Source organism: Bactrocera tryoni, chromosome 5 (genome assembly GCF_016617805.1).
Source record: "Bactrocera tryoni isolate S06 chromosome 5, CSIRO_BtryS06_freeze2, whole genome shotgun sequence".
Lineage (NCBI taxonomy): Eukaryota > Metazoa > Arthropoda > Insecta > Diptera > Tephritidae > Bactrocera > Bactrocera tryoni.
The window spans coordinates 77,375,104-77,399,658 of record NC_052503.1 but is presented as its reverse complement, the minus strand read 5'-3'; the positions used below and the strand labels follow the sequence as shown (position 1 = coordinate 77,399,658).

The window sequence follows — 24,555 nt, the reverse complement described above, 5'->3', positions numbered from 1 at the left end:
TGTCTCATTTTAATTCTATTAAATATGCTACAACCTATTGTCCATTCCACTCCTCTTCCCAACTTCAGCTCGTTGTAAATAATTTTTCCTTCCAGTTTTGTTAAAATAACTTTTGCTTCCAAAGTGCTTCATGCCAGTTTGATTTCTTTTTGTTACTTTCAGAAATTATCCAGCCTCGTCTGTTACCTGAAAAAAACATAAAAATATTTATAATTTTGTTTAATTTTAATTCTATTAAATATGCTACAACCTATTGTCCATTCCACTTTTCTTCCCAACTTCAGCTCGTTGTAAATAATTTTTCCTTCCAGTTTTGTTAATTTAACTTTTCCTCCCAATGTGCTTCATGTCAGTTTGATTTCTTTTTGTTACTTTCAGAAATTATCCAGCCTCGTCTGTTACCTGAAAAAAACATAAAAATATTTATAATTTTGTTTCAGTTTAATTCTATTAAATATGCTACAACCTATTGTCCATTCCACTCCTCATCCCAACTTCAGCTCGTCATAAATAATTTTTCCTTCCAGTTTTGTTAAAATAACTTTTGCTTCCAAAGTGCTTCATGCCAGTTTGATTTCTTTCTGTTACTTTCAGAAATTATCCAGCGTCGTCTGTTACCTGAAAAAAACATAAAAATATTTATAATTTTGTTTAATTTTAATTCTATTAAATATGCTACAACCTATTGTCCATTCCACTCCTCATCCCAACTTCAGTTCGTCGTAAATAATTTTTCCTTCCAGATTTGTTGAAATAACTTTTGCTTCCAAAGTGCTTCATGCCAGTTTGATTTCTTTTTGTTACTTTCAGAAATTATCCAGCCTCGTCTGTTACCTGAAAAAAGCATAAAAATATTTCTAATTTTGTTTAATTTTAATTCTATTAAATATTCTACAGCTCAAATAGCAAAAATTAAATTTATAAAATTTAATAGATAAAAAAATGTAAAATTAAATCAGAATATGTTGAATTTGTTCGAATTGTTAGGCATCAATATGGTTCTTCTATAAAGCACAAGAGCTGAGTGAGGCCACGTTTCCCTTCTTATGCACATATTTCTCGCTGCTCAGCCGCACAAGCGCTGCAATAACAATGCATACGGCCATGCCACGCTGTCAGTCGCAATTCCGCTTTAAACTCGAAACATTTTATAATTAAAATAACATTTTCTTCACTTATATACGTACACGCACAACTCGCAGCAGCTGCACGACAGACACGTGCACAGCCTATGCCAATTTGTGTTGGCCTTTCATAAAATTTACTTGACGAATTTTCGGCTTTGCAAACGAAGGCAAGCAAGAAGGCAAATGCAAATACTACTGCCAGACTGAAACTCTAACTCCGGCTGCGCTGCCTTGGCTTGGCGACTTGCAAATGAGTGTAAACACCGCTGACAGTGTCAGACAAAAATTTTAAAATTAATGCAGCACTTGGCACCATCTCCTCATCACCTCACACGGCAACTAGCAGCAACAACCAAACTGCCAACAACATGCAGCGTTCACAATGTCTGCGTCTGTCTGCTGTTTGCAGGCGGAATCTTCGCCGTCGAATGTTTACTTTTGAAATAATTTTTTAAATAAATTAAATTATAAATTTTATTTAGCAGGCAAACAGCAAATGACTGCTAGCGGCCAACCGGCACTGCGAATGGAAAGCACTCGGCACTCGTGCGCTTTGAACCGCAATTTAAGTAAAAGCGCTCAGCAAATAACTTTCGAAAGAGCAATGACGCGACGTCACAGTGGCGACAGCGCGTAGCGGTTCAAAAGCCAAGGCGAGCGATAATGGAGATATGCATGTGCACATGGTTGGTGTTATTGTTGTTGGCATTGGTCAGACAATGCACGCTTCGCCAGCCAATGTGCATACACACAGGCACACAAGTAGGTGAGTGCAGGTAGAGCGTAATGGGAGAGCGCAAGTGAAATTATGTGAATGAGATGTGAGGGCAGAGCGAAAACAAAGCAACAAATATGTTTGTGCGCGTTTGTATGTGTTATGTTTGTGAAATGCAAACCAGCGACAAGGTCGTACGGCTGGTCACTTGAGTGACGCCGCATAAGCAAGGGAAATCGAGTCGAAATTTTGGCAGCAATGTAGAGAAAAATCCACTGAGCAGGTGTGAGAGTGTAGAAGCAGCGTGGTAGCAAGTAATTTGATGCGACTTTGTACATTAATACAACTCATCAAATAATGCCGTGTGCTTTTGTAGCGCACTGCTGCTAATATTTATTCAAATTGAGTATGGTAAGTTTGTCTTTGGCTTTTATACTCTGGTAACATCTTGCTACAGGGTATTCTAGTTTTCTCCACCTAACGGGTGTTTGTATGACCTAAATGAAAACGAGACAGGTATGAAGTTACATATGTATGTAAGACTAAATAAATTATCAGGATGTTTAGACGTGTTGAATCCAAAAGACTGTCTGTCTGTCCGTACGTCCGTCAGTGCGAGACATTTACCAAGTGACATGATGAAACCGCAAACCTTACTGAACACGATGACAAAGTTTGCCATGACTCTGATTAAGGCTCCAGGGTGTCCTAATTCTGCTCAGACTAAGATTCTAAGAGATGTTCCAGCTATTTCTGCTTAGGCTCCGAACATAAAATACAATATAAAGTTCCAATATCTTTGTGATTTGTTGCGAATAGCCATTGTCACGATTAAATGGCTGAGGTTTACCCAATTGGTAGACGCAGTATGTCGTTAGGGTTTCCTAGGTTAATTTTAATACCAATATCTCGAATACGAAGCAAAGCATAATAATGAGACTAACTGATATAAACTTATCGAACACCTCAAAATACTCTCTCGCCTTTGTTTAATGCAAATTCCTAGAGTATAAACAGTATGGTTGTAACCGAACTTAGCCTCATCTTACTTGTTTGCACTAATTTTTGACTGCTCCATATTTCCTACTTTACTCTGATATTTACTCATTTTCTCTATATACATACATACATATGTAAGTTTGCATATTTCTGAGTATATATGCCGCCACTTGTGTCCATATTTCCCCATACTGATCGCAGTTTATCAAACACTTGTTTTTGTTTGTTCTCCATCATTCACTGCTCTTTGCCGCTCGGTCGCTTCAATCACTCTCTTGACGATTGCTGATAAGGTTTTCGTTTTCGTGTGTGATTTCGAAATTTTTAGTACAACACACGGAACTGAACGTCATAAAACACATGATTGTTGTTGCTTTCGGCGTTTTGCGTTAAAACTTCCAAGTTTCTACATATGCTGTGTGTCTTGTGTTGAGACAGACGCTGGCAATTGTTTGTGCTTTTCCATTTAGTCACTCTCACTACTCCGTATTGCTGTGAGCCTGCTACTTAAAACAGTTTTAGAGTAACTTGTGAAAAAAGTGAGAGTGATGACGGCAACAACACTACCGACCGACAAACTTAGCAGACTGAGTAACGACGTTATCGATACCAAGGCGTAGTAATGACAGCCGCTAATGGCACTGGTGGGAATAAATTTATGTATATGAAGATATCATTTTTGATAAAATCACTCAATCAAATAACTAAGTTCATAATATGATATAATATCTAATACAGTTGTATTCCGTTGGGCAATGATCGTAATATGTTTACAACTTTTGCCGTGGATTGAAAAAATAACGATATGATCGAGGTCTGCTCCAATTTCTCATACGTTAAGTTTTTGATTTAATGATATTAGGGTAGGCATTGGTATTGGCAGGACTGTCCTTATTAATATGCGCGAGCTGTCAAACAGTTTGCTTACAACAGTGACTTAAGTCGGTACACCTTAGCAGTGCATTGAGATTTTACAATGGATAAAATTAGCGAACAGAAAGTTTGTCTCAAATATTGTATTTCTAATGAAAAACCGAGAACGGAATCCTTTCGAATGTTGAAAAAGGCTTACGGTGATTCAGTTTTATCAAAAACACAAGCCTATGAGTGGTACAAAGCCTTCGAGAGATCTTTAAAGACATGCCCCGTTTTGGACGACCTTCGACCTAGTCAACTGATGAAAGTATTAAAGAAGTGAAATCGTCAGGCAAGTATTAGGGAAATGGCAAGAGAGCTTGACATTCCTCCTGAGTCCGTTCGATTGATTTTGGTTGATATTTTGGGTATGAAACGTCTTCTGGCTTGACTCGCCCCGATAAAGCTGATTTTTTTTCAAAAAGAGTACCGTAAATAGGGTTTTTTTGACATACTTGATCATGCGAGTACCAATCCAACATTACATGGAGAGCTTTACAACTGCCGATGAGACATAGGTTTATGAGTTTGATATGCGAACAAGTCAACAATCATTGGAATAGAGGGAAAACAACTAACCGAAACCAAAAAAACACGCCAAAGTCGCTCAAAAATCAAAGTTTTTTTGTCTTTGTCTTTTTTCGACATTCGTGGTTTGGTGCATCATCAATTTGTTCTGGAAGGACAGGTGGTCAATAAGGAGTTCCATTTGACCGTATTGAGATTTGTGCGAGAACATTCGTCGAAAACGGTCGGAATTATCGAAAAACAATTCATGGATTTTAAACGTTGATAATGCATCATTAATTGATCAACCACCGTATTTTCAGCGCCGTGGAACCCGTTTTCAGTCGGTCGAAGAGATAAAACAAAATTCGCTGAAGGAGCTGAAGTCATTCCAAGAAGTGCTTATGAAAAGTGTTTCGAGGACTGGAAAAATCGTTGGCATAAGTGTTTTACATCTTGTGAGGATTACTTTGGAGGCAACATAATACATTTTGATGAGTAATTAAATATTTTCCGTTTTATGTACAATTTCCGGGTACTTTTTTGTTGTTTTAATTTCTTCCACATTGGCCGATACACAAACATATTATATATGAGCCAAAGTTAATTGGAAGTTCGAAAATTTTTATATTAGGTATATGGCGACTAAGGGAATTATTGATCCGATTCTACCCATATTTGACATACAGACACACTATTATCAGAAATAGACGTTCGCCGAATTGAAATATTGGTCCAAAAAAGCGGTTTCAAAAAATTGAATTTTGCTTAAAAATATATATTAACATATGTACATATAAACATACAAATATATATTTTTTATTAAAAAAAGTATTTTAATTTTTAATTTAATCACAAATACCGTATTAAAAAATAAAAAAAAAACTAGTCTCAAAAAATGGGTATAGAAAAGCATTTTTAATTTGTATTATTAATTCCAAACATTATAAAAAAATAATCACAATACGGTTTTAGAAAAAAAAATTGTTCCGAAAAATCGGTTTAAAATTAAAAAAACTTTTGATCACAAAAATCGGATTAAAAACTATTTTTTAAGTCCAAATAGTGTATAGAAAAATAAGAATGTTGAAATTTTTATCCCAAATATCACAACATCTGAATTAAAAGTTTGATTTTAATTTTTTAATTCCAAGATCGGAATCAAATAATGAAAAATTTAATTCTCAATCCAAAAATTTTGTGTTAGTTAATTAAGAGCTTAATTTTTACTACTAAATTATATAAAAAAAAATTTAATACCATAAATCTTGCATGAAAAATATAGTTTACATTTTTTCCAAAGTCTAAATTCAAAAATTAATATTTTTAATTTGTTTTTTAATTTTTAATCTCAAAATCATGGAAATATTTTAACCCCAAGCAACTCGATATCGTGTATTTAATTTTAAATTTTCAGTATTTAATTCCAAAATTCCATTTTTTTTTTTTAAATTCGCAAACCTTGACCATTTTCTAACTTCCGCAGTTATGTTTAAGGCCTCAGATTTTCATAAAAATATTATTGAGTATAAAATCGTCGCACAAAATCAAAGATCTTACTATTTCTTCACATAATAACGGTTACTTAAACTCAAATTTAATACTCACACTATTTACCGCTACCACTGAGGTCTGCCCCATCCACTCCGCGCACGTAGATAATTTCGCAGTCAGCCGCAACCGTTGTACTTCATCACTCGTCCATGAATAAATCTTTGCTGCTCCAACTTGAAATCCGACATTTTTTATGCTACTCGTTATCCCCGAACATTAAGCGTAAGTATTGCAGATTCTTTTGTTTCCAGGCGAAAACTTGACGAGCGGCGCCGAGGCGGGCTGACGGTGGCAAGGAAAAATTGCGAATTTCCACTTTATCGATGCATTAAACTTTTATTACATTAGAACTGTGAAAAACACAGAGAAAAAATGTAGAATCGTTAGCAGATAAAACTACGCAAAAACAAAAGGAAAAAACAACAACAAAAACAGAAAACAAAGAAATAGTGAAAATCCATTAAATCGTCAATGGGGAAAATGCAAAACTATCGAAAAGCAAAAATACAAGAATTCGCCAATAAGAAGAAATCAGCGCCAAAATGAATGAACAAATCAAAGTATTCTAATTTATAAAAGTGGAAAAGGCTAAAATGGACAAGAAGAACAAGAAGAAAGTTGCTGAAGAAATATTGCTGGAGAAATGGGAAAAACTGCACATAACGGAATGCAATGGCAAAAAGCAAAGGAACGAATGCACACACAGAAATAACCAACTTCGATAGAGTTGGAGAGGGGAATGAGTGCGCTCCAGCCCAGCCAGGGAACGAGCTAGCGACAAAATGGAGTAGAGTTTGGCGAACAGGTCGTAAGTTTAACGCACGATTGCATATGACAGTCCACAGGAGCGCATCAAGTTTAGGTCCACCACAGACAGCAAAGCGGTGGACACTTACCGCTGAGTGCTTACTATATATATACTAAACAGTATCTCGGTGTGTGTCTCCGTGTGTGTAGGTAAGAGTTAATGCATGAATGAAAACAGTGGTATATGTAAGGCTGTAAAGATATATGTAAGTAGCATGAAGCGTCCACTTTAAACGAGTTTCGAACGCCTAGCTTGTGGACGTTTTAACGTGCGGCACACCTACGAGGGTGTTGAAGTGGTCCACTTCCGCAGGCTCTGTACACTTGATTGCACAGCTGAAAAGTGAGGAGTCACAGTACTGCACATACTGCCAGCGACAAGCTGTTGGCGGGCGAACGGATGAGCAGGCGGTCTCGTGGAGTGCTGTGGGCCGGCACAAGTGCATGGAGTTGCAAATAACGAGAGCTTAGTGAGCTGATATTACGATGAAGCGATGACAACAAATCGGTCAACTGGCATTAATGCGACGGGCAATCCGAAAAATACAAAAAGCGAGCTAACGAAAAAGGCTCCATCCAGTCGTTTGTCAGCGCTGTGGCGGAGGTAGTGGCGGAGGTACTGGAGTAGGAGGGTTGGAGCAAAGGTGGTTGGCTTGCAAATACTGAGCAAAAAAAAGGAGTCAAAACAAAGCGTGCAAATAAAATCACACACACACGTAAGTTAGTGTCAAATAGGGCCGTCGGTGCCGGGCGCTGCTGCAACTGCTGCTGGAGTGCAAGGGACCCAAGTATGCTATAAACGCTGGGTGGCGGGCGTATTAGAAGTTGATCTCCCACAGCGACACACATAAAACCCAATTGAAATGGAAAGAAGTGACGCGGAAACGCATTTGAATTGCATTTGGGTCGGATGGGTCGGCAGGCCGGCGAAGTTGCAACGAGCACTTGGATAATTTAGGATATTTTATTGCGTTATCGCGCAGCTGGACAGCAAATGGGAAATCCATTTTAAACGTGCTTACTTATTTATGGCATGATAATATTTAAAAAAAAGTGTCCACGCCAAAAAGAGGAAGAAGAATATTGTATCATTTTTACGCCTTAAAACATTTTTTTTTAAATCAAAATATTTTTGTAACAAATTAACTTTGTTGTAGTAATTAATATGCCTGAATTTTCGTTTCACTTGGCAAGCTGCGATACGCATACTTGCGGTCACAGCTTTATTGGAAACGTGACGAAAATTAATAAGCGCTAATGAGCTAGTCATCGTCGCACATTCGCTGCGTGTAAACGACCGGCGCGTTAAGGTGACCATCAGCAGCCAAACACATTTGCCGATGCCGATTGGAAGCAAGTGAGTCTCAGAAATTCTATTATATTCTTAGTATGTAAAAATTGCGTTCAATATACCCTGTGCGATATTGGAGCACTATAGCATATAGCCGTCATACAAACTGAACAACGGAATCAAGTTCTTGTATGAACAACTTGTTTAGTTCATGAGATATCTTCACGAAATTTGGCGCGGATTATTATATAAAGCAGCCATACAATCTCCCAGAAAACTTCTCAAATCGGCGCACTATAGCATATAGCTGCCATACAAACCGAACTTTCAAAAACAAGTTCTTGTATGGAAAACTTTTTAAGTTGACGAGATATCTTCACGGAATTTGGCAAGAATTATTATCTAAAGCTTCGACACAAGTTCTGAAAAAAAAGGTTTCATCGGAGCTCTATAGCGTATAGCTGCCATATAAACCGAACTTTCGAAATGAAGTTCTTGTATGGATAACTTTTTTAGTTGATGAGATATCTTTACGAAATTTAGCTCGAATTATTACCTAAAGCAGCCATACAATCTCTCAAAAAATTATTCAAATCGGAGCACTATAGCATATAGCTGTCATATAAGCCAAACTTTCAAAATCAATTTCTTGTATGTAATCCTTTGTATGTGTGAAGGGTATATATGTAGTTTCGGTGCAACCGTAGTTAATGATTTTTGTTGTTTTTAATATTTTATTGTTCATCTGTCAACAAACACACACATATTCCTACATATAGCTCTCCAGTTATTGTAAGCGAGCCAGTGGAAGCCTTCCTGCCTGTACTTGTAAATAAGTGAATAATATAGGTGAGTTTACTAGCGAAAAAGCATATACTAATAAGCGCCAATTGCGCTACACTTACACACTCAAAAGTGCGTTACAATTTCCGGCAAGCGGGTGACAAAGCGCGTTCAGCTGCCAATTTACGCAAACAAACACACACACAAATACAGAAACGTTCCAGTAATGTTGAGAATATTGATGTCCGGCTGACGTGCAATCGTCAGGTTCTACGGAACTCCATAACAAATCAAAACAAAAATCCCCATTGGTCACTGTCAGGGTTAGCCTCGCGTCGGATGATCTACAGTTTGTGACATTACGCGGCGTTCGCCAGCTCAGCTGTCGGTGGGGAACAACAGAATCGTTGCGTAAATCCATATAAATACTAGTTTATTTGGTATTAAAAATTAGTTCATAACTAGAAATTGAAGCGTCTACACAAATAAGCATTAAATTAACAGAAAATGTCGCACAAAGTGTGTGTTGTTTACGCAGTTCTCAGTATCCTTTTGTATACCACAGCAACCGTACAAGCGGGTGTGCTACGCGCTGAGAAGCTAGCTGAGTCACCAGTAACAGAAGCACAAGCCAGCGGGAGCGAACAAACGGAGAGCACGACCATCGATATTATTGTCGGCGATGAAGTGGCGTTCAGCAGAGATGAAGATGCGACTGTGAAGATTGCTATTGCCTCCTTAGATCCGGCACCGGACACGGTCGAAGGCATTGAAATCACGTTGGACACAGTGGACGCTAAAACTGAGGAACCAAAGCAAGAGGAGGCGGCTGAAACGCAAACAGAGGAGGCAGCGCAAGCCGAAGCCGCGCTCAGCAGAGATGAAGTCGCCACCATCAAAGTCAATACGCACGAAACTGTTGATCTTGCACAGAGTGTACCAGCCAGCAGCGTGGAAATCACAGGCACACCACAAAAGTCGTCCAAGCTGCTGTTGCTGAGCACACCAAGACTGGCACGCGAGCAGGAGGAAAATATAGCCGAACCCGAAGATGTTGATATCAACACCGCCTTATCCACGGATGACACCACCGAACTAAGCGTTGAGAATCAAAGTGACAACGACAAGTCCAGCGCGGAAAGTGAAGAGCAGGACACAAAAGCCGCCACTGAAGAACCCAGCTTCCTCACACGTGTACGCGATGCAATTTTTGGCAAAAAACCAGCGGACGAAACCACAGCAAAATTGGATGAGCAAGAAGTTGCACCAACACCGAGCGATGAGTTGTTGAAGGCGGATAAGGCTGAGATTAAGAAAGACGAAGAGGCCGCCAAACCAGCCGCTGCAGAACAGACGCCAGCGCCACATAATGATAATGCAGCGACCGCGGTGCTAATCGAAACCGAGGCTGACTATGTGCTCGTCGACAGCGATGTCGAGCACTTGGAGCATCTGGGCAGTTTCACACATGCTGACAGCGAGGAATACTTGCAGCCCATTGTGCACTCCGTGGAAGTAGTGCCGTCACATTTTGAGGAACCGCTGCTTTTCACCACTAGCTACGTGCACGCTTGGTAGTCGGACAGCGTGGATCGTGGCAAGCAGTTATTGTTAAACTAATTTTAATGTCATGTTTTAGTTGCTTGTGCTCTGCGTTTGCTTTTTCGCAGCTTCTGTTTTTCATGCTTGGCGCAAATAGTTATAGTATTCCATTCCAAAGTGTAAAGTAACGATTTTATAATATAGACGAATATTTTTTCTTAATATAACTAGAAAATGTGTTTTCAGTTGGTTTGCCATCATCACCGCCTGGGAACCGCCTGAATCCAATTTCGCGCATCTTATTGGCTTAGACAAATATTTAGTTTGCGCTAGTTAGCTCTTCACTTTGAAATAGAAATTTCATTTTGTGTGTATGTCGCCGCCACAAAGGGGATTTGCTGTAAACTCGTTCGGGTGTCGACGGCGTCCTGCATATGCGCAGACCCTCAGTGTCGACATGCATGGCTGCAACCGCAAACTCAATCACCAGATAAAAAGTTTATCCACATAACAGACAATTTACTGATAAAGTTGCCATATTTTGTTGCATTTTAGGGGTTATCCTTCAAATCCTCGATTTCAAAATTCCCAAAACACTTATTTTTGCATTGGTGGCCTATGGTCGCGCTTTAAAAACATAATTCAAGCCGATTTAACAAAAGAGTTTCTTTGGTTCCTTCACTTCTGTTCTTTCGTTTCGAACTTTTTTACAAAGCGGCCTTGGGTCGCGCTTTAAAAACATAAACCTGGCTGATGCAGCACTGGGATATCCACAATTGTCTCACTTGGATCTCCTTTTTGCATTGCTGGCCTACGGTTGTGCTTCTAAAATATAACTCCGGCCGATCCAACATCGGGGTATCATCAAATCTTTCGCTTAGAACTCATTTTTGCAGTGGCGGCCTTCGGGACAGCTTTAAAACGTAACTCAGGCAATCCAACACCAGGATGTCATCAACGTTTTTCGCTTAGAACGTCTTCTTTTATTCGATCCAATGGTCGCGCTTTATCAGGATATCATCAGTCTTCTCGCTTAGAACTCCTTTTTCAAATAGTGGTCCACGGTATCACAGGTATGTCATCAGTTTTTTCACTTCACTACGGTCGTGGTTTAAAAGCATAACTCTAGACGATCCAACACCGATATATCATCAGCTCGTTCTCTTAAAAGTCTGTTTTGTGTTCGGGGATTGAATTTTTTGGCAGTCTCTCCCTGTCTTCGAATCGTAGATAAATAAAATAGGAATACCAAAACGTCCGACAGGATCGAGAAGGATCTCTTCAAGTCGTTCGATAACAAACGATTTTTCAGCCAAGGCGACTCCCTACCGTGCGCCTACTTCAGTCTACTGCTGGAGATTAAGCTTTCGACGAACAAAGACCTCTCTTATTATTACCGTCCTGCTATATGGTGCGCCCTGGGAGTGATCGAGTGACATTTTTTCAGAAGATTTATAGTCCTTTACGCATGGCGAAATGGCGAATACAGCAGTCGTTGGCACGATGCGCTGTATGAGATATACGACGACTTTGACATAGTTCAGCGAATGAAAAGACAGCGGCGACTCTGGCAGTACCCGCCGGAGGAAGCAGAGACACAGCGAAAAGGGAGAGCATCTGGTGCGATATTGTAAGCACGGCTGTAACAGCGGTTTCTACGGCAATAAAGAAGAGGAAGAAACAGGAATGGAAGAAAAAGATAATTTTTTTACCCACTCCAAACATGATTGCCGGTTCTACTTTCACTGGACTAACGGTGTTCTGTGAAACAATCTTACATTACTCGAACAATGTGGCAACACTGCCACAAGTAGTACCGGCTGTCCCTTGATGATAACCTTGCAGCATAACATTTATTTTACTTTTCAACACATACTTAGGTGACAAATATTTTGCCATTTTTTTGTGACCGTACGCCACGGGTATAAGCAATTTTCCGTTCAAACACTTTGAGCATCACCAACACATGGACACATGGATACGCTTGCATTCGTGCGCACATGTAATATGGAAAGTACATTACTGCGGCTGCATAAGTTTTCCCTAATGTGACCAGCAAACCACCAGCGCCAGCGCCCACGCCACCACAACAACAAGTGCACCACCACGCAGCACAGAGTTGAAGAGCCGGCCAAGAGCTGGTTTCGACGCTTTATAATAGGGTGGAGGCAAACGGCAGCAGCAGCGCTTATAAAAATAGGATGTCATCAAGCAGCGCTGCACAAACTCACCTGACACAGGAGGATCCGTTACAGTCAAACGGCAGTGAAGGTGTGTGCAACTGGGGGCTGTGGGTATATGAGGTAACTGTGGGCTGCGGTGAGTAGTCACATTGGCGCGCGCTGTTGGCCTATGGTTGTGGGTTGGCTGGAGATTTACTTCAAATGGACTTGAAAATAGTTTTCACAGCCGCTGATGAGCTGACGCCGGTGCAAGGCTTTGGTTGCAGAACACCAACACACATTCAATAAACTTGAGCACCTACTTATGTGCTTTTGAATGGGCATTAGCAGGTGTGCGTGTGTGTGAGTTCATAACGCACGTATTTCAACACACCAACTTATGCAAAGAAAGCGCAGCGGTGGTGCGGAGTTATAATAAATTCTGGGCGCGGGGCGCATTTGAGCCCAGCGCGCTGGCAACTGACGGCGGCTTCAACACTTTGCACTTCGGCGCCCGTTCGTAATGCGACAACGGCGTGGCAGCGCGCGCTCTTAACTTCTGAGTCGCCAAGCTTCATTGAATGTGCAAATCCGCGAAAGTGGTGAAAATGTGGCGATGTTTTGGCAAAGCGCTGAAATGTTTAAGAGCAACAGCGAACAGCGGCGACGACAAAGTAAGCACCACATCAGCAGCAGAGCTGTGGACGCGGAGACCAAAAGTTCCATATGTTTTGGCAGCAGAAGTTGAGGCGACGCTGCATGTAGCGCCAGTGCGCCGACTTGGCAAAGTAAAAGCCAGTTGATTAGAGCAGCGGCGTGGGTGGGGCGCGGTGCGAAAATTTGTTGCCAGCGTGCGGCTAGCGCGGCTAATGTGCAACATGGAGTGCCACATTATGTGCGCTGTTTAAGTGCATATAAATTTGCGTGTGTTGGTGTATACACGCCCCACTGTAGGAAAAACTCTTGCAAAGCGACGTACGACAATGGCATGTGGACGCGCAGCGGTGAGGCGACGTGCGAGTACACAGTAGATGGAGCGTATAGTAGAAAGGAAGTGTAATTGAATTTTCATGAGGTAATAATTTCTGCGCATACAAGTATTAGTGCATTTGTGTGTGTGTGTGTCAGTGTACACATGTGTTAATGTATGGGACCGGGGCACCTTTCATTGCTTTAAAATTTCTGAGTGCTAAATTTTGTTAATACAGCTGTGTGTGCTTGTATGTGTGTGTGCTGGAATTCAGCTAAACCGAGACCAACGTACATATGTTGCAGAAATATTTATGTACAAAAACAAGTACAACTGAAGATATCAGCGCATATGTGTATATACATGCATACATACATACATGTGAAGTATATATGAACTAAGCTGTAGAACCTGCGTTTCTTTATAGCTACATTGTTGCCTTTGAATTTAACGCAAGCATAACGAAGTGCTGGCAAAACAGCGCCGACACAGCCTGAAAAGTGTGTAAAAAATATATATGAAGGCGGACTAAAATCAAAGCATTTCAAAATCGTATAATCTGCGCATAATGCGCAATTTCAATTTCGCGCCTCAGAAAGCACTTTAAAGTTTGTAAAAGTTAAAGAGCTCGTTTCAAAAGAGGTCGTGGTAAAAAGAAAGCAAAATAAGAAAAAAAATTTAAACTAAGGTTGCAACGAAGCTAGCATACTCATCGCAAATAATGAAGTTTTCATGGAAGGACTCGATCAGTTTGTATGGCAGCTATATGTTATAGTAGGTCGATCTGAATAATTTTCACGGAGATTATAGCTTTGTTCAAAAAAATAATACATGCCATATTTCGTGAAGATATCTAGTTAATTGTGGAAATTTTCCATACAAGTACTTTATTGTAATCGTTCAATTTGTATGGCAGCTATATGAAATAGTAGTCCGATCTAGAAAGTTTCTTCAGATCATCATAGCGTTGTTTTGGGAAATAATCCTTGCTAAATTTCATAAAGATATCCTGTCAACTAAAGAGGTTTTTCATACAATAACTTTATTTTGATCGTTCCGTTTGTATGGCAGCTATATGCTATAGAGCTCCGATCTAGAAAATTGTTTCAGATTATTATACCGTTGCCTTGGGTAATAATAACTGCCAAGTTTTATGACGAGATCAACTAAAGAAGTTTTTCATACAAGAACTTGATTGCAATCGTTCAGTTTATATGACAGCTATATGATATAATGGTCCGATATGGAAAATTTATTCAGATATTATAGGTTTTAAGTAGGTTTTAATCCATGTCAAATTTCATGGATACATCTTTCCAAACAAAAACTTTTTCATATAAGAGTATAATTTTTAACCTTCATTTTGTAAGACAGCTATATGATATAGTAAGTCGATCTGAGTAATTTTTTTGGAGATTATATCTTTGCTTTACACAATAATCTGTGCCAAATTTCATGAAAATATGTCGTCAAAAACAAAAGTTTTCCATACAAGCACTTCTTTTTGATCGTTCAGTTTGTATGACAGCTATATGCTATAATATTCTGATATCGGCGATTCCAACAAATTAGAAGATCCTTTGATAGAAAATAGCGTATGTACAATTTTAGACTAGTATCTCAAAAATTGAGGTACTAGTTCGCATATATACAGATATACAAATATGGCTAAATCAAGTCAGTTCGTCACGATAATCCTCGATCGATATTGTTGTTTTTTTAGGGTCTACGATGTTTCCTTCAGGGTGTTACAAGCTTAGTGACAAACTTAAAGTATCTTGTTCGGCGTGTAATAAAAACGAGAATCGAAAAGAAATGCTTCCAAATTTCATGTAACCGGTAGACTGGTTACCATTCACAAGTAGATGCTTAATCTCTTGCCATGAAAAGCTCGGCAATTTTAATTCAAATAAAATTTTGTATGTCATTTTAAATAATTATAAATGTCAGCCAATCTTAAATGCGTACCCAGTATTTTTAACACATTTTACTATGCTTAATCACAAATCCGGTAAGAATGTTTGTGTGTAGCCACTAACAAAATAAAAAAAAACCTTACCCCCAAGCTGCGGCAAAGCGCAACAGTTGTAATAGAAAATATTTCATACTAACAAGTCTTGACAAAAATTTAATTTGCGACTCACAAAAGAATTTATTTGCTGCTTCAAAGCCTCCTCTAAGCTCTCCACAGCCCTTCTCCTTTAAGAAATTCTTGCTGCGCTTATAAAAAAAAGTTTCGCAAAGTTCCATGATTACTGCGAACTTGTCCTTGCCATTTGCTTGTTCTGCCAGCATAGTACAGTATTGTTGTTGTTGCAGCGTATGGCTTTTGTCAGTGGTGTTGTTTGCGAAATGTGCTTGCGGCAAACATTTATTGCTAAGTAGCACCAAAGTGCATTTAATCATTTACAAAGTCTCCATTTTCTGCTCAGGCACACACCTTTTCGATATGAGCGCGCTGCTAGGTCGCCACCTCGCAAGCCAGCGGCTGCTCCTAAACAAACTTTTCTGCCATAACGTCCGTAATGGAAATCTGAGAATGCAAAATAATGATAAATAATGATTTCTCCTTGTCGCAGAGTTGCTAGTCATGGCCGCATACTTAGCTCCACTGACTGCGACAATGAAATCGTAATACGCCACCGACTCACTTCGAATTCGAACAATTTACGCAAATTACGCTGTCACATAATGACCACCAACACTCCTGCGCAGCCACAAGACAAACTTATGGCTCGGTCATGCCTTGCTGCTGGTCGCCAAGTGGCGAATTGTGACTAGTGGCGGGTGGTTGCCTGCCTGTTTGGTGTTTTAGGTGGTGGCCGCCCATTGCCATTTCGTCACTTCGGATTTTTAAGCTTCTTAAGCAGCAAACAGCTGGCACCGCAGCAAAAGTGCTGGTCATCAGTAGACGTGGGAAGAAAGTAGGGTAAATGGAGCGGCAGGTGAATAACCAGCGGCTACAACTCTAACTATTATTTACCCATTGCCGTGACTGGGGACCACATAGGATTTGTGTCATTACAAAAGTATCTGTTTTTGTTTTTGTAAGTCGCACTGCGTGTAGTCTTCTTTGCCACAGCGGTCTTATTAGGAGTCTCTTTGCGAATTTAACCCCAGAAGGACGTAGCAAGCTGGCTCGCATGGCGTTTCCGGCGCATCTAACCCCGAGACACTAGGCATAGACACGACGGCAATACAACGGCGGCAATTTCATAGCAGAACGAGAGCAGTGAGTGCATAGTGCAGCTGTGGATTAAGAGTGCGTCTTTGGCTAGTTAGGCGACGCCGCCAAAGAACACTAATGGCGCTGGGAACTATCATAATTGGATGCTCGCCAAACGGGCGGATACAGAAAGACAAGCACGAATGTAAGGCATAGTACAGCCGGAAGAACTAGCTGAAACGCTGTGCATTCGGCAGTACTGTAAGTACATAAAAGCAATCAGAAAGCAAAAGAGATTAGAAGTGCATAGTGGTTGGAGAGCAGTTAGCAAATTATCGTTTTTTGCTTTTTTAAAGTTGCTGTAGTTATGAAAATCAATCAGGGAATATATATAAATGACAGCATAAGGAACGGATGCCGTTTCGGTCATCATTTACTTGGTTGAAAGTGCGCAGTAGCTCAAGAAAGCGAGATATACTCGTATAGGCTATAGAGTTTAGCTTTAAGTTTATACAGTTCTTGAGAATTTGCTTTGAACTCTCTTAACCAATATAAATTAGGTGGATTTGTAAATGCAATACCGTTAATTTAAGCTAACCTAAAGTCTATCATAAGAAAGGAAGAGCAAAATAAAATAATAATTATGTTAGCTAGAGACAATAAATATCAAGTGGATGTACAACAAAACACATATTCAACTTTTCTTTGCGATTCCGACATTTTTTCTGCAGATAAAAATCGTGATTAAACGCTTTCTACACTTTATGCTTTAGAGTTTCAATTTACCCGCTTCAGTTTTCCTCAACTTGTGGTCATTAATTGTGTGTTTCCTGTGATTGTGCCCGCACAGTGGGCTGGAGTAAAAGAAATAATGCTCACCATCCTAAGTGGGTAGGGTTAGGTTAGATGGTTGATCTCTTGGCAAGTTGGGGGGTTCACACTTAGACTAATATGCACAGTCCTGACTGAAGTCAGCTATCGGCAAATTACCCGAAACATATCACAAACTTGCTTTATATTTCCGCTATTTCATCTCGATGTCTTAAATTATGAGATCCTAGGTGTTTTTGTCTTGATCTGGCAAAAAGAGGACATTTGAGGAGGAAGTGTTGAGAAGATACTATCTCATCTTTTTTCCAAACTTGGTTATTGCGTAGACACCGCTTACGCGGTTATAGCAGAGTTCCTAACAGCTCGCCAGACGTTCTTCTGTTTGGCGTCAATTGGAGTTTTCAAGTGTAGCCAAGACCTTTTCCACCTGATATTTTCAACGAAGTCGAGCTTTTCCCTTTTTTCTGCTACCCCGGCGTATACCTCGTCGAATACTTTCAGAGCTGAAGGGTTTTCATCTATTCGGACGGTCATGTCGTCATGTCATGTCATCTAAGGAACAGCTCATCATTCTATCGACTGCGGTAGTCGTCGTTTCTAATGTGCAATGGACCATAAATCGCTTGCAGCACATTTCTCTCGAAAACTCATAACGTCGTCTCATCAGATGTTGTCATCATCCATGTCTCTGCACCATATAACACGACGGTGATGACGAGTGGCTTGTAGAATTTGGTCTTTCTTCATCGAGAGAGGACTTTACTTCTCAATTGCCTACTCAGTCCGAAGTAGCTGTTGGCAAGAGTTATTCTGCGTTGGATTTCGCGTAGCGCCTTTCACTATACAAAAATTTCGTAGAACATTCCGCAGAACTTAGTATGGTTTCATAGAGGCAAAGCTTAAACTTTGTTAAGAGTTCCCATATTTTATCAATAGATGCTCTGCAGCTGTACTAAGCAGGCAACCGATGCTTTCTTTTAAGTGCTCGATGCTTTCCTCTCAAGTGTGTTAAGCATCGTTAAGTTGGAGATATAGTCCACTCAGTGGGCACTGAATGAGGGTACGAATGTATTACAAAAAAATTGTGTACCTAATATAAAGAAGAAAGCGGATTTCCAGTAAATCAGCTGATATTCGAAATATAGACAAATATAGACATATGTATATATAGGCTGAGGCGAAGCTATACTTTCCTTCTCGTGTGGTTTGTTATAAGTGCGCTCCACTGTGCGGCTTAAAATTGTAAAACACGCTCAAGGTAACCGCAATTTCTGCACCGGAAGCTCTTCGAAAAACGCGAAAATTTTTTATTTCTCACACTTTTTCAAATGGCTCGCAGCATAAAGGCGCATGGAGACGCCAACTAGACGCTAGTACAAAAAACGTTTCTAATGCGCGCGGGTTGGGGGTAGCTTTTGTAGCATAAAGCGGATTTTTTAATCTTTTAAATAAAATTAATGCGCATATTTGCACAGCAAGCGTAACTAACGCCTTTCAACTGCCCTGCGCCACGGCGCTCAACCGGCTGTCAGTCAGTTGCGGCACGGTGACTAATGTCAGGGCGCCAACAAAAAAACCCAAACAGCGCGAAAAAAGCAGAGATTTATTTGAATATGTCTACCCGCTTGCCGATCTGGCTTCCCTGGCAGGTTATTTCTTTTGGCCTTTAACTCATTAATTTCACGTACACTTTTTCATGTTGCAGTTTGCTACAGTTTTTCACGCCGATTTTTACAATATCATATACAAATGTATGCTAGTATACTATATATCACTGCTGGGCCGCCGTGTTGGCGCTGCGCCTAATTGTAAATGTTACCACGTGTTGATTATGTGCCAAATGCCAAATGCGGAAAGGTTAAAAAGCATTTTGGGCCATCAGTCGTCGCGACGCTGACGACGACGGTCGAGATTTATGTGGCTTGCCGGCTTGCTTTGCCCGCCAGTTAGTTGCATTCGCTTTGAGTGCTCTTCGCTGTCTTTGAGGGGTTGAGGGCGCACGTTGCTTTGCGCAAAGCTAAGTGGGTTAAATAAAGACACTATTAACCGCAAATTGTGGCACAACTTTTGACATAAATTCTTTCGAGCGTACTCTTAATTGATTTATATGGAAATTTGTAGGCACATTAACGTTTTATTTGAGGTTCATAAATGACTGCTGACAATGGGGATGAGCAGTTTGCTGGGTGAAGAGAATAATCTTTCTTTCTTATAAACTTTGGTTAAGCGCTAAGGCGTTGAGAACTCGTTTGTATCGACAGACGAGTAGGGTTTTAGCAAAAGCAGAACAAAAAATAAAAATAAACGTTAAACGGTACAACCGAAGCTAGAAAATGCTTCAAAAATACAAAAAAATTCATTACAGGAACTGTCTTTTGATTGTTCTGTTTGTATGGCAGCTATATGCTATAGTCGTCCAATCTGGAAAAATTGTTCAGGTATTGTACCATTATCTCCTACAGTAATATATGGCAAATTTCGTGAAGATATCCCTTTAAATAAAAAAGTTGTTCATACCAGAACTTAATTTTGGTTATTCAGTTTGTATGGCAGCTATATGCTATAGTGGTCCGATCTAGAAAATTTTTGCGGGGATTACAGCGTTGCTTAAAAAAATAATTTGAACCAAACTTTTTAAAGATACCTCGTTAACTCAAAAAGTTGTCCATTCAAGCACTTGATTTTGATCGTGCAGTTTGTATGACAGCTACATGCTATAGTAGTCCGATATCGGCAATTCCGACAAATAAACAGTTTCTTGGGGAGAAAAGGAAGTGTGTAAAATTTCAGATCGATATCTTCAAAACTGAAGGACTAATGTAGCCTGTGCAAGACATAGAATTAATAATGGGCGAACTCCACTTCTTTCTCAACAAAGCTTCCAAGTAAAAAAATATATCTGTGAAACAATTTAATAACATTCATACGAGAGCACTTAGCGTAAGAAATATTTTCAAAAATCTAACCAGATACAAAATTCAGATTGAGTGTTTGTGCCTCAGCAAAAACCGAAAATTATTCGCTTGCCCACAAGTGGTCAGCAAATGTATGGTGGGTAATAAACCAGCAAATCACCGACTTCCGTTGCACCACATAATTTGTAAACATTGCCTCAGTTGTCGGCCGTTGTAGCAACCAAAAACCAACAGGTAACCGCAACCAAATCCTTTCCGAAACAATCACTCATACGGCCTGTTGGCCCACATGCAAAGCAATGGGTGCGCTTTAGCTCTGTTAATCGTCAGCACTGTGGGCGGAAGGAGAGGTGAACTGAAATTTTTAACACACAAGCTTCTTGCGGCTTTCGAAAAGATTTTTAATTTAAATTACAACAACACAAATATACATGTGCATTGCTTATACAAAAAAAAATATGAAATGAAAAATAAACTAAATATTAGCTCCTTCAGCAAAAAAAGCAAAATTGCAACATATGTTTACTGTTAAGTGTTGGCGCATGCCAGTGGCACTCAGTTAGACTTTTCATAAATACACTCGCATTACTTTGCATTCATTCCGACACTAAAATTCTCATGTAATTGGCTCATTTGTTCGAGTTGTTCGGCTTGTAAGTGCATTGCGTATAAGCCGCTTACGGCGTAGGTGCCGTAGTGTGCGTACGAAGTGGGTAAAGTGAGTAAGTGTCCGTTATTTGTATGCGTTAACTGTTGTTCTATGCGAAATTACAAATGCAACAGCTGCTGGTGGTGCCGAGGCATTTCACGCAGCTCATACGCATCGGTAAGCGGATATGTGCATTTCGTCACGCTTCGTTGTCCCCCGCAATGAAATTCAGGCACTACACCAATTTGGTATTTGAGATTTGCAAACTTTTAAATTCCTTCAGTGCGGGGACGCCTACTCGCACCGCCGCTAGCAGGACAATGACGGAGACTTGTGCCACGGTCAATTTACACTGACAACAAGCTTTGGCAATAAATCCCCACTAAACTGCGCTGAAATGTTTGACGGTGTCGGAAAATACATATCCACACATGCTTATGCATGCAATGATATGCTGCTGCTGGTGACCGGTCTCGCAAAAGGCTAGGTCTCGCAAAAGCGTGGACGAGTAGTTGTTGCATATGGTGAATGCCGGAACAAAAGCTCTTTGTGGCTACTACGTTGAGTACCGTTAGTTGTCAATACGTTCAGGAGCAACTCTTTGTCTACTTCTTTCGCTGCTCGGTTGAGTTGTAATTGTGTGCAGGAAGAAGAAAGTAAGCGCTGAGTTTAGATACAGTCTTACTCTATCAGAAGCTTGCGCGTCTGTATATCGACCGTTTTTCTTAGACTTGTGATTTTTAAGTAGGCAATACGGTTGTCAGGAGTCGGTCTTTTCGACAACTGTTGCTGAGTTTTTATTAAGTTTGGTTTGTTATGCACCACGTCCAACATTCGGTCGACATAATCGCAAAGCAGACCCTGTAATACGAGACTCCGGTCAAGCAACATAATGAGCTCCTTTCTAAGTCGGTTCCGCTGGAACTTTTAGGCAGAAGTCATCCACGCAGTCATCTACTTGAGGTAGAGCAGCCTTTTAGGAATATAAAGAAGTCTTTATTTGACTACGTCGACGACATCAAAGAAAAGATTTACCAGACTCCAGACGCAACTAACTTTAGACAGTCACTGACCGCCATTCACAGTGGAGTCATCAACAATTTCACTAACTCCCTCTTAGTAAATGGCATACTTTGAGTCTAAAAACCATCCATTACAGAAGAAGAGCTGGAGTTGACCCAAGAATCTAGAGTAATCCTTGCGCAATTTTGTGCTGGATACTCTAACGCGTTAAACTGCTACTTTTCTAGACTTCTCGACCTCGATATACCAAAAGTATAGCTAGCGTGTAAAGAGTCCTTACCTAACTGCAACCACCTCCTTGCATACCCAGCGAACCCCACTCATCTAACACCCTTCTCTATATAGTCCGAACCCGTCGAGTCAGTACGTGTCCTCAGCTTACCGTTAGAAGGTGAGAACCACGCTGAAAGCTGCAACCAATGCAACCAAACAACCGCTACAACTGCAGTACTTGAATAACTATAGATCGGCTTCGCACCGCATTAACTCTATGCTAGTGCTGTAAAGCACAGTATCAAAGAAGACCCGAATAAGCCCACCCGTCATCGCGCTCAATGATTGGAGCTGTGCCCATCAACTTTATAGAAGATTTTGCGGAAGAATATTGGTTTTCGGGCTTACAAAATCAATATCGTGCAAGAATTGAAGACGAACGATTATCAAGTTCGTCAAAAATTCGGAAAATAAGCAAGCCATTATTGAGACAACGTACATCCCCAAAAAGTCACTGTTTGATGTGCTTTATGGGAAGAGAGTATCATTGCTCAATATTTCTTTAAAAATGAAGCCGGCCACAAAGTCTGGCGTGGCCTCCAAGATCGTGCGATTTTACACCGCTTGTCTACGTATATAGGAGCGAGACGACCGTCGTGGTCGATAATTGGTCCTCTCGGCTGCAAACCCTTATCTTTAACAAACAAGCTGACGGACATTGAATCAATAAGAAGCAACGCTTACTCGCTTTTATACATATATTCTTGTGATAGAGAACCCGATTTTGTTTAGCCAAGCCTTTACGCCCAGTGTTCACACCAAATACCGTTTAGTCGTCCCAGGAAGCAGCTAGACAAAAGCACGATTGTGGCAGCCGATAACGCAGCTGAGTTGAAAAGGTTGCATATCATTCTCACTACATCTTGGCACTAACTACCCCACCCACACGGCGCTCTCTTACGACCGAACTTCGTAAAGTTGCCACCGCAACAGCTATAATGAAAATGACGGATTTTCAACGGTGTGCGGGCGGTTGTTGCTGCAACTGCCGGTTGCAGCTGAACTATGCCCCGATGGTGCAGCGCCCTGTGACATTATGGCAGCAGCAGTGGCAGTGGCAGTGAAAAAGGTGCCAGATTACTCACCTAAGATTATGTTGACGTATTGCAAAGAGACATACTGTCACAGTGTCACACGCACACCTGCCTGGCTGTGCAGAGGGCTCCAGCAGCCAGCTGGCTTCAGCCTAAAGCAACGACGTTGTGGCAGTGACACTTGATGGGCGAGGCTGCTTTATGTAGGTGAGGCTACGTTTCTTTCGCCGCAATCGATGATTTAAAGTGTAGTGCTGTGTGCGCCAGCTTAAACAAAGTATACTAGAGCGGCGAGCTTTGGGGCCAGTTCGGCTCAGCAGCAGTTTTTGCGCAAAAATATTCATTGAATAGCAGGTGTGTTCGCAAATACCACGGTTTGCGTGAACTCCATAGATGTTTTTGTTGTTGCCACTTTGATGTATGTGAAGTGTTTGTGGCAAAGGTCACGTTTAATCTGCCATCCTGATTGATTTTACCTTAAAGCAAAAGAATTGCCCAAGAGCACGTTGTTCGTGAGAAAGGTAAAGCATGGCGAGGACAGGAGTTTTATACCTTTCCAGACAGTTTTGTGTTTCAAAAGCTAACATAAATTTTCCTTTACCTGGCGTAAATATTAAAATAATTGTTTAGTCTTCTACAGATTGTGAAGTCTTCGGAGAAGAAGTGCAAAGCATACCTAGGGTCCAATCATCGCACATGCTTTTATAGGACCATATCCCACAAAGAAGCTGATGAGCTGAGAAATTTCAAATTTCCTAGTAGGGCAATAAAACATCTACTTCATCGACTGGGGAACCGGGTTCGTCATCTCCTGGTGTTGGTGTGTGACTTTCGCTCAGCAGGCTGAAGTTATTGGTGTACCCTACATAAAATATGTTTGCTTTGGCATCAGGCGCCAAATCACCTCTTTGGATCCGACCACTCGTTGAGTTATAGGTTGAACTAGACACCATACTTACAGAAAAGATAACCTAATCGATCTTTGCTAAACATGCTTCTTATAAAAAACAAAGTCCATTCTGTCGACATTTAAAAAATGCGTATACACGCCAGTAAGTGGAGAAGAAGCCCAGCCAAATATTTAACAAAGATGCAAGTGCCGCTTTTTCTAAACGCACTGCTACACTATCTAGAACCATGCGCTTCAAACAAACTCAAATAGAGTTTATAAAAAGTAAAGCACTGCAAAATTACTGCAATCCACCCATGGGTTTGGAGGTTATGAGCTTCTGCCTTCACAGTTTTCATATCCTTTTATGTTATAGATGGTCAAACCTAGGAACTTAATTTAT

At 40.5% G+C, this 24,555-nt stretch overlaps 1 protein-coding gene and 1 long non-coding RNA gene across 7 annotated transcripts in view; one reads left to right on the top strand and one right to left on the bottom strand.

Annotated features, from left to right (window-relative positions):
• Positions 1-24,555, bottom strand: part of LOC120779028 — a 256,412-nt gene that overhangs the window by 1,000 nt on the left and 230,857 nt on the right. For 2 of the 6 annotated variants that reach the window (XR_005705592.1, XR_005705595.1), the window contains exons 4-8: positions 5,872-6,167; positions 683-834; positions 467-618; positions 251-402; positions 35-186 (exon numbers count right to left, since the gene is read on the bottom strand). This is a non-coding gene — a long non-coding RNA (uncharacterized LOC120779028). Of the gene's footprint in view, positions 1-34; positions 187-250; positions 403-466; positions 619-682; positions 835-1,187; positions 1,543-5,871; positions 6,168-24,555 lie in introns of those variants that run through there. The other 4 variants (XR_005705594.1, XR_005705597.1, XR_005705596.1 and 1 more) reach the window with 4 other exon arrangements.
• Positions 9,206-10,290, top strand: LOC120779012. Its single transcript, XM_040111132.1, has one exon. It carries the CDS (start codon positions 9,206-9,208, stop codon positions 10,274-10,276), a length of 1,071 nt encoding a protein of 356 aa, XP_039967066.1. The 3' UTR covers positions 10,277-10,290.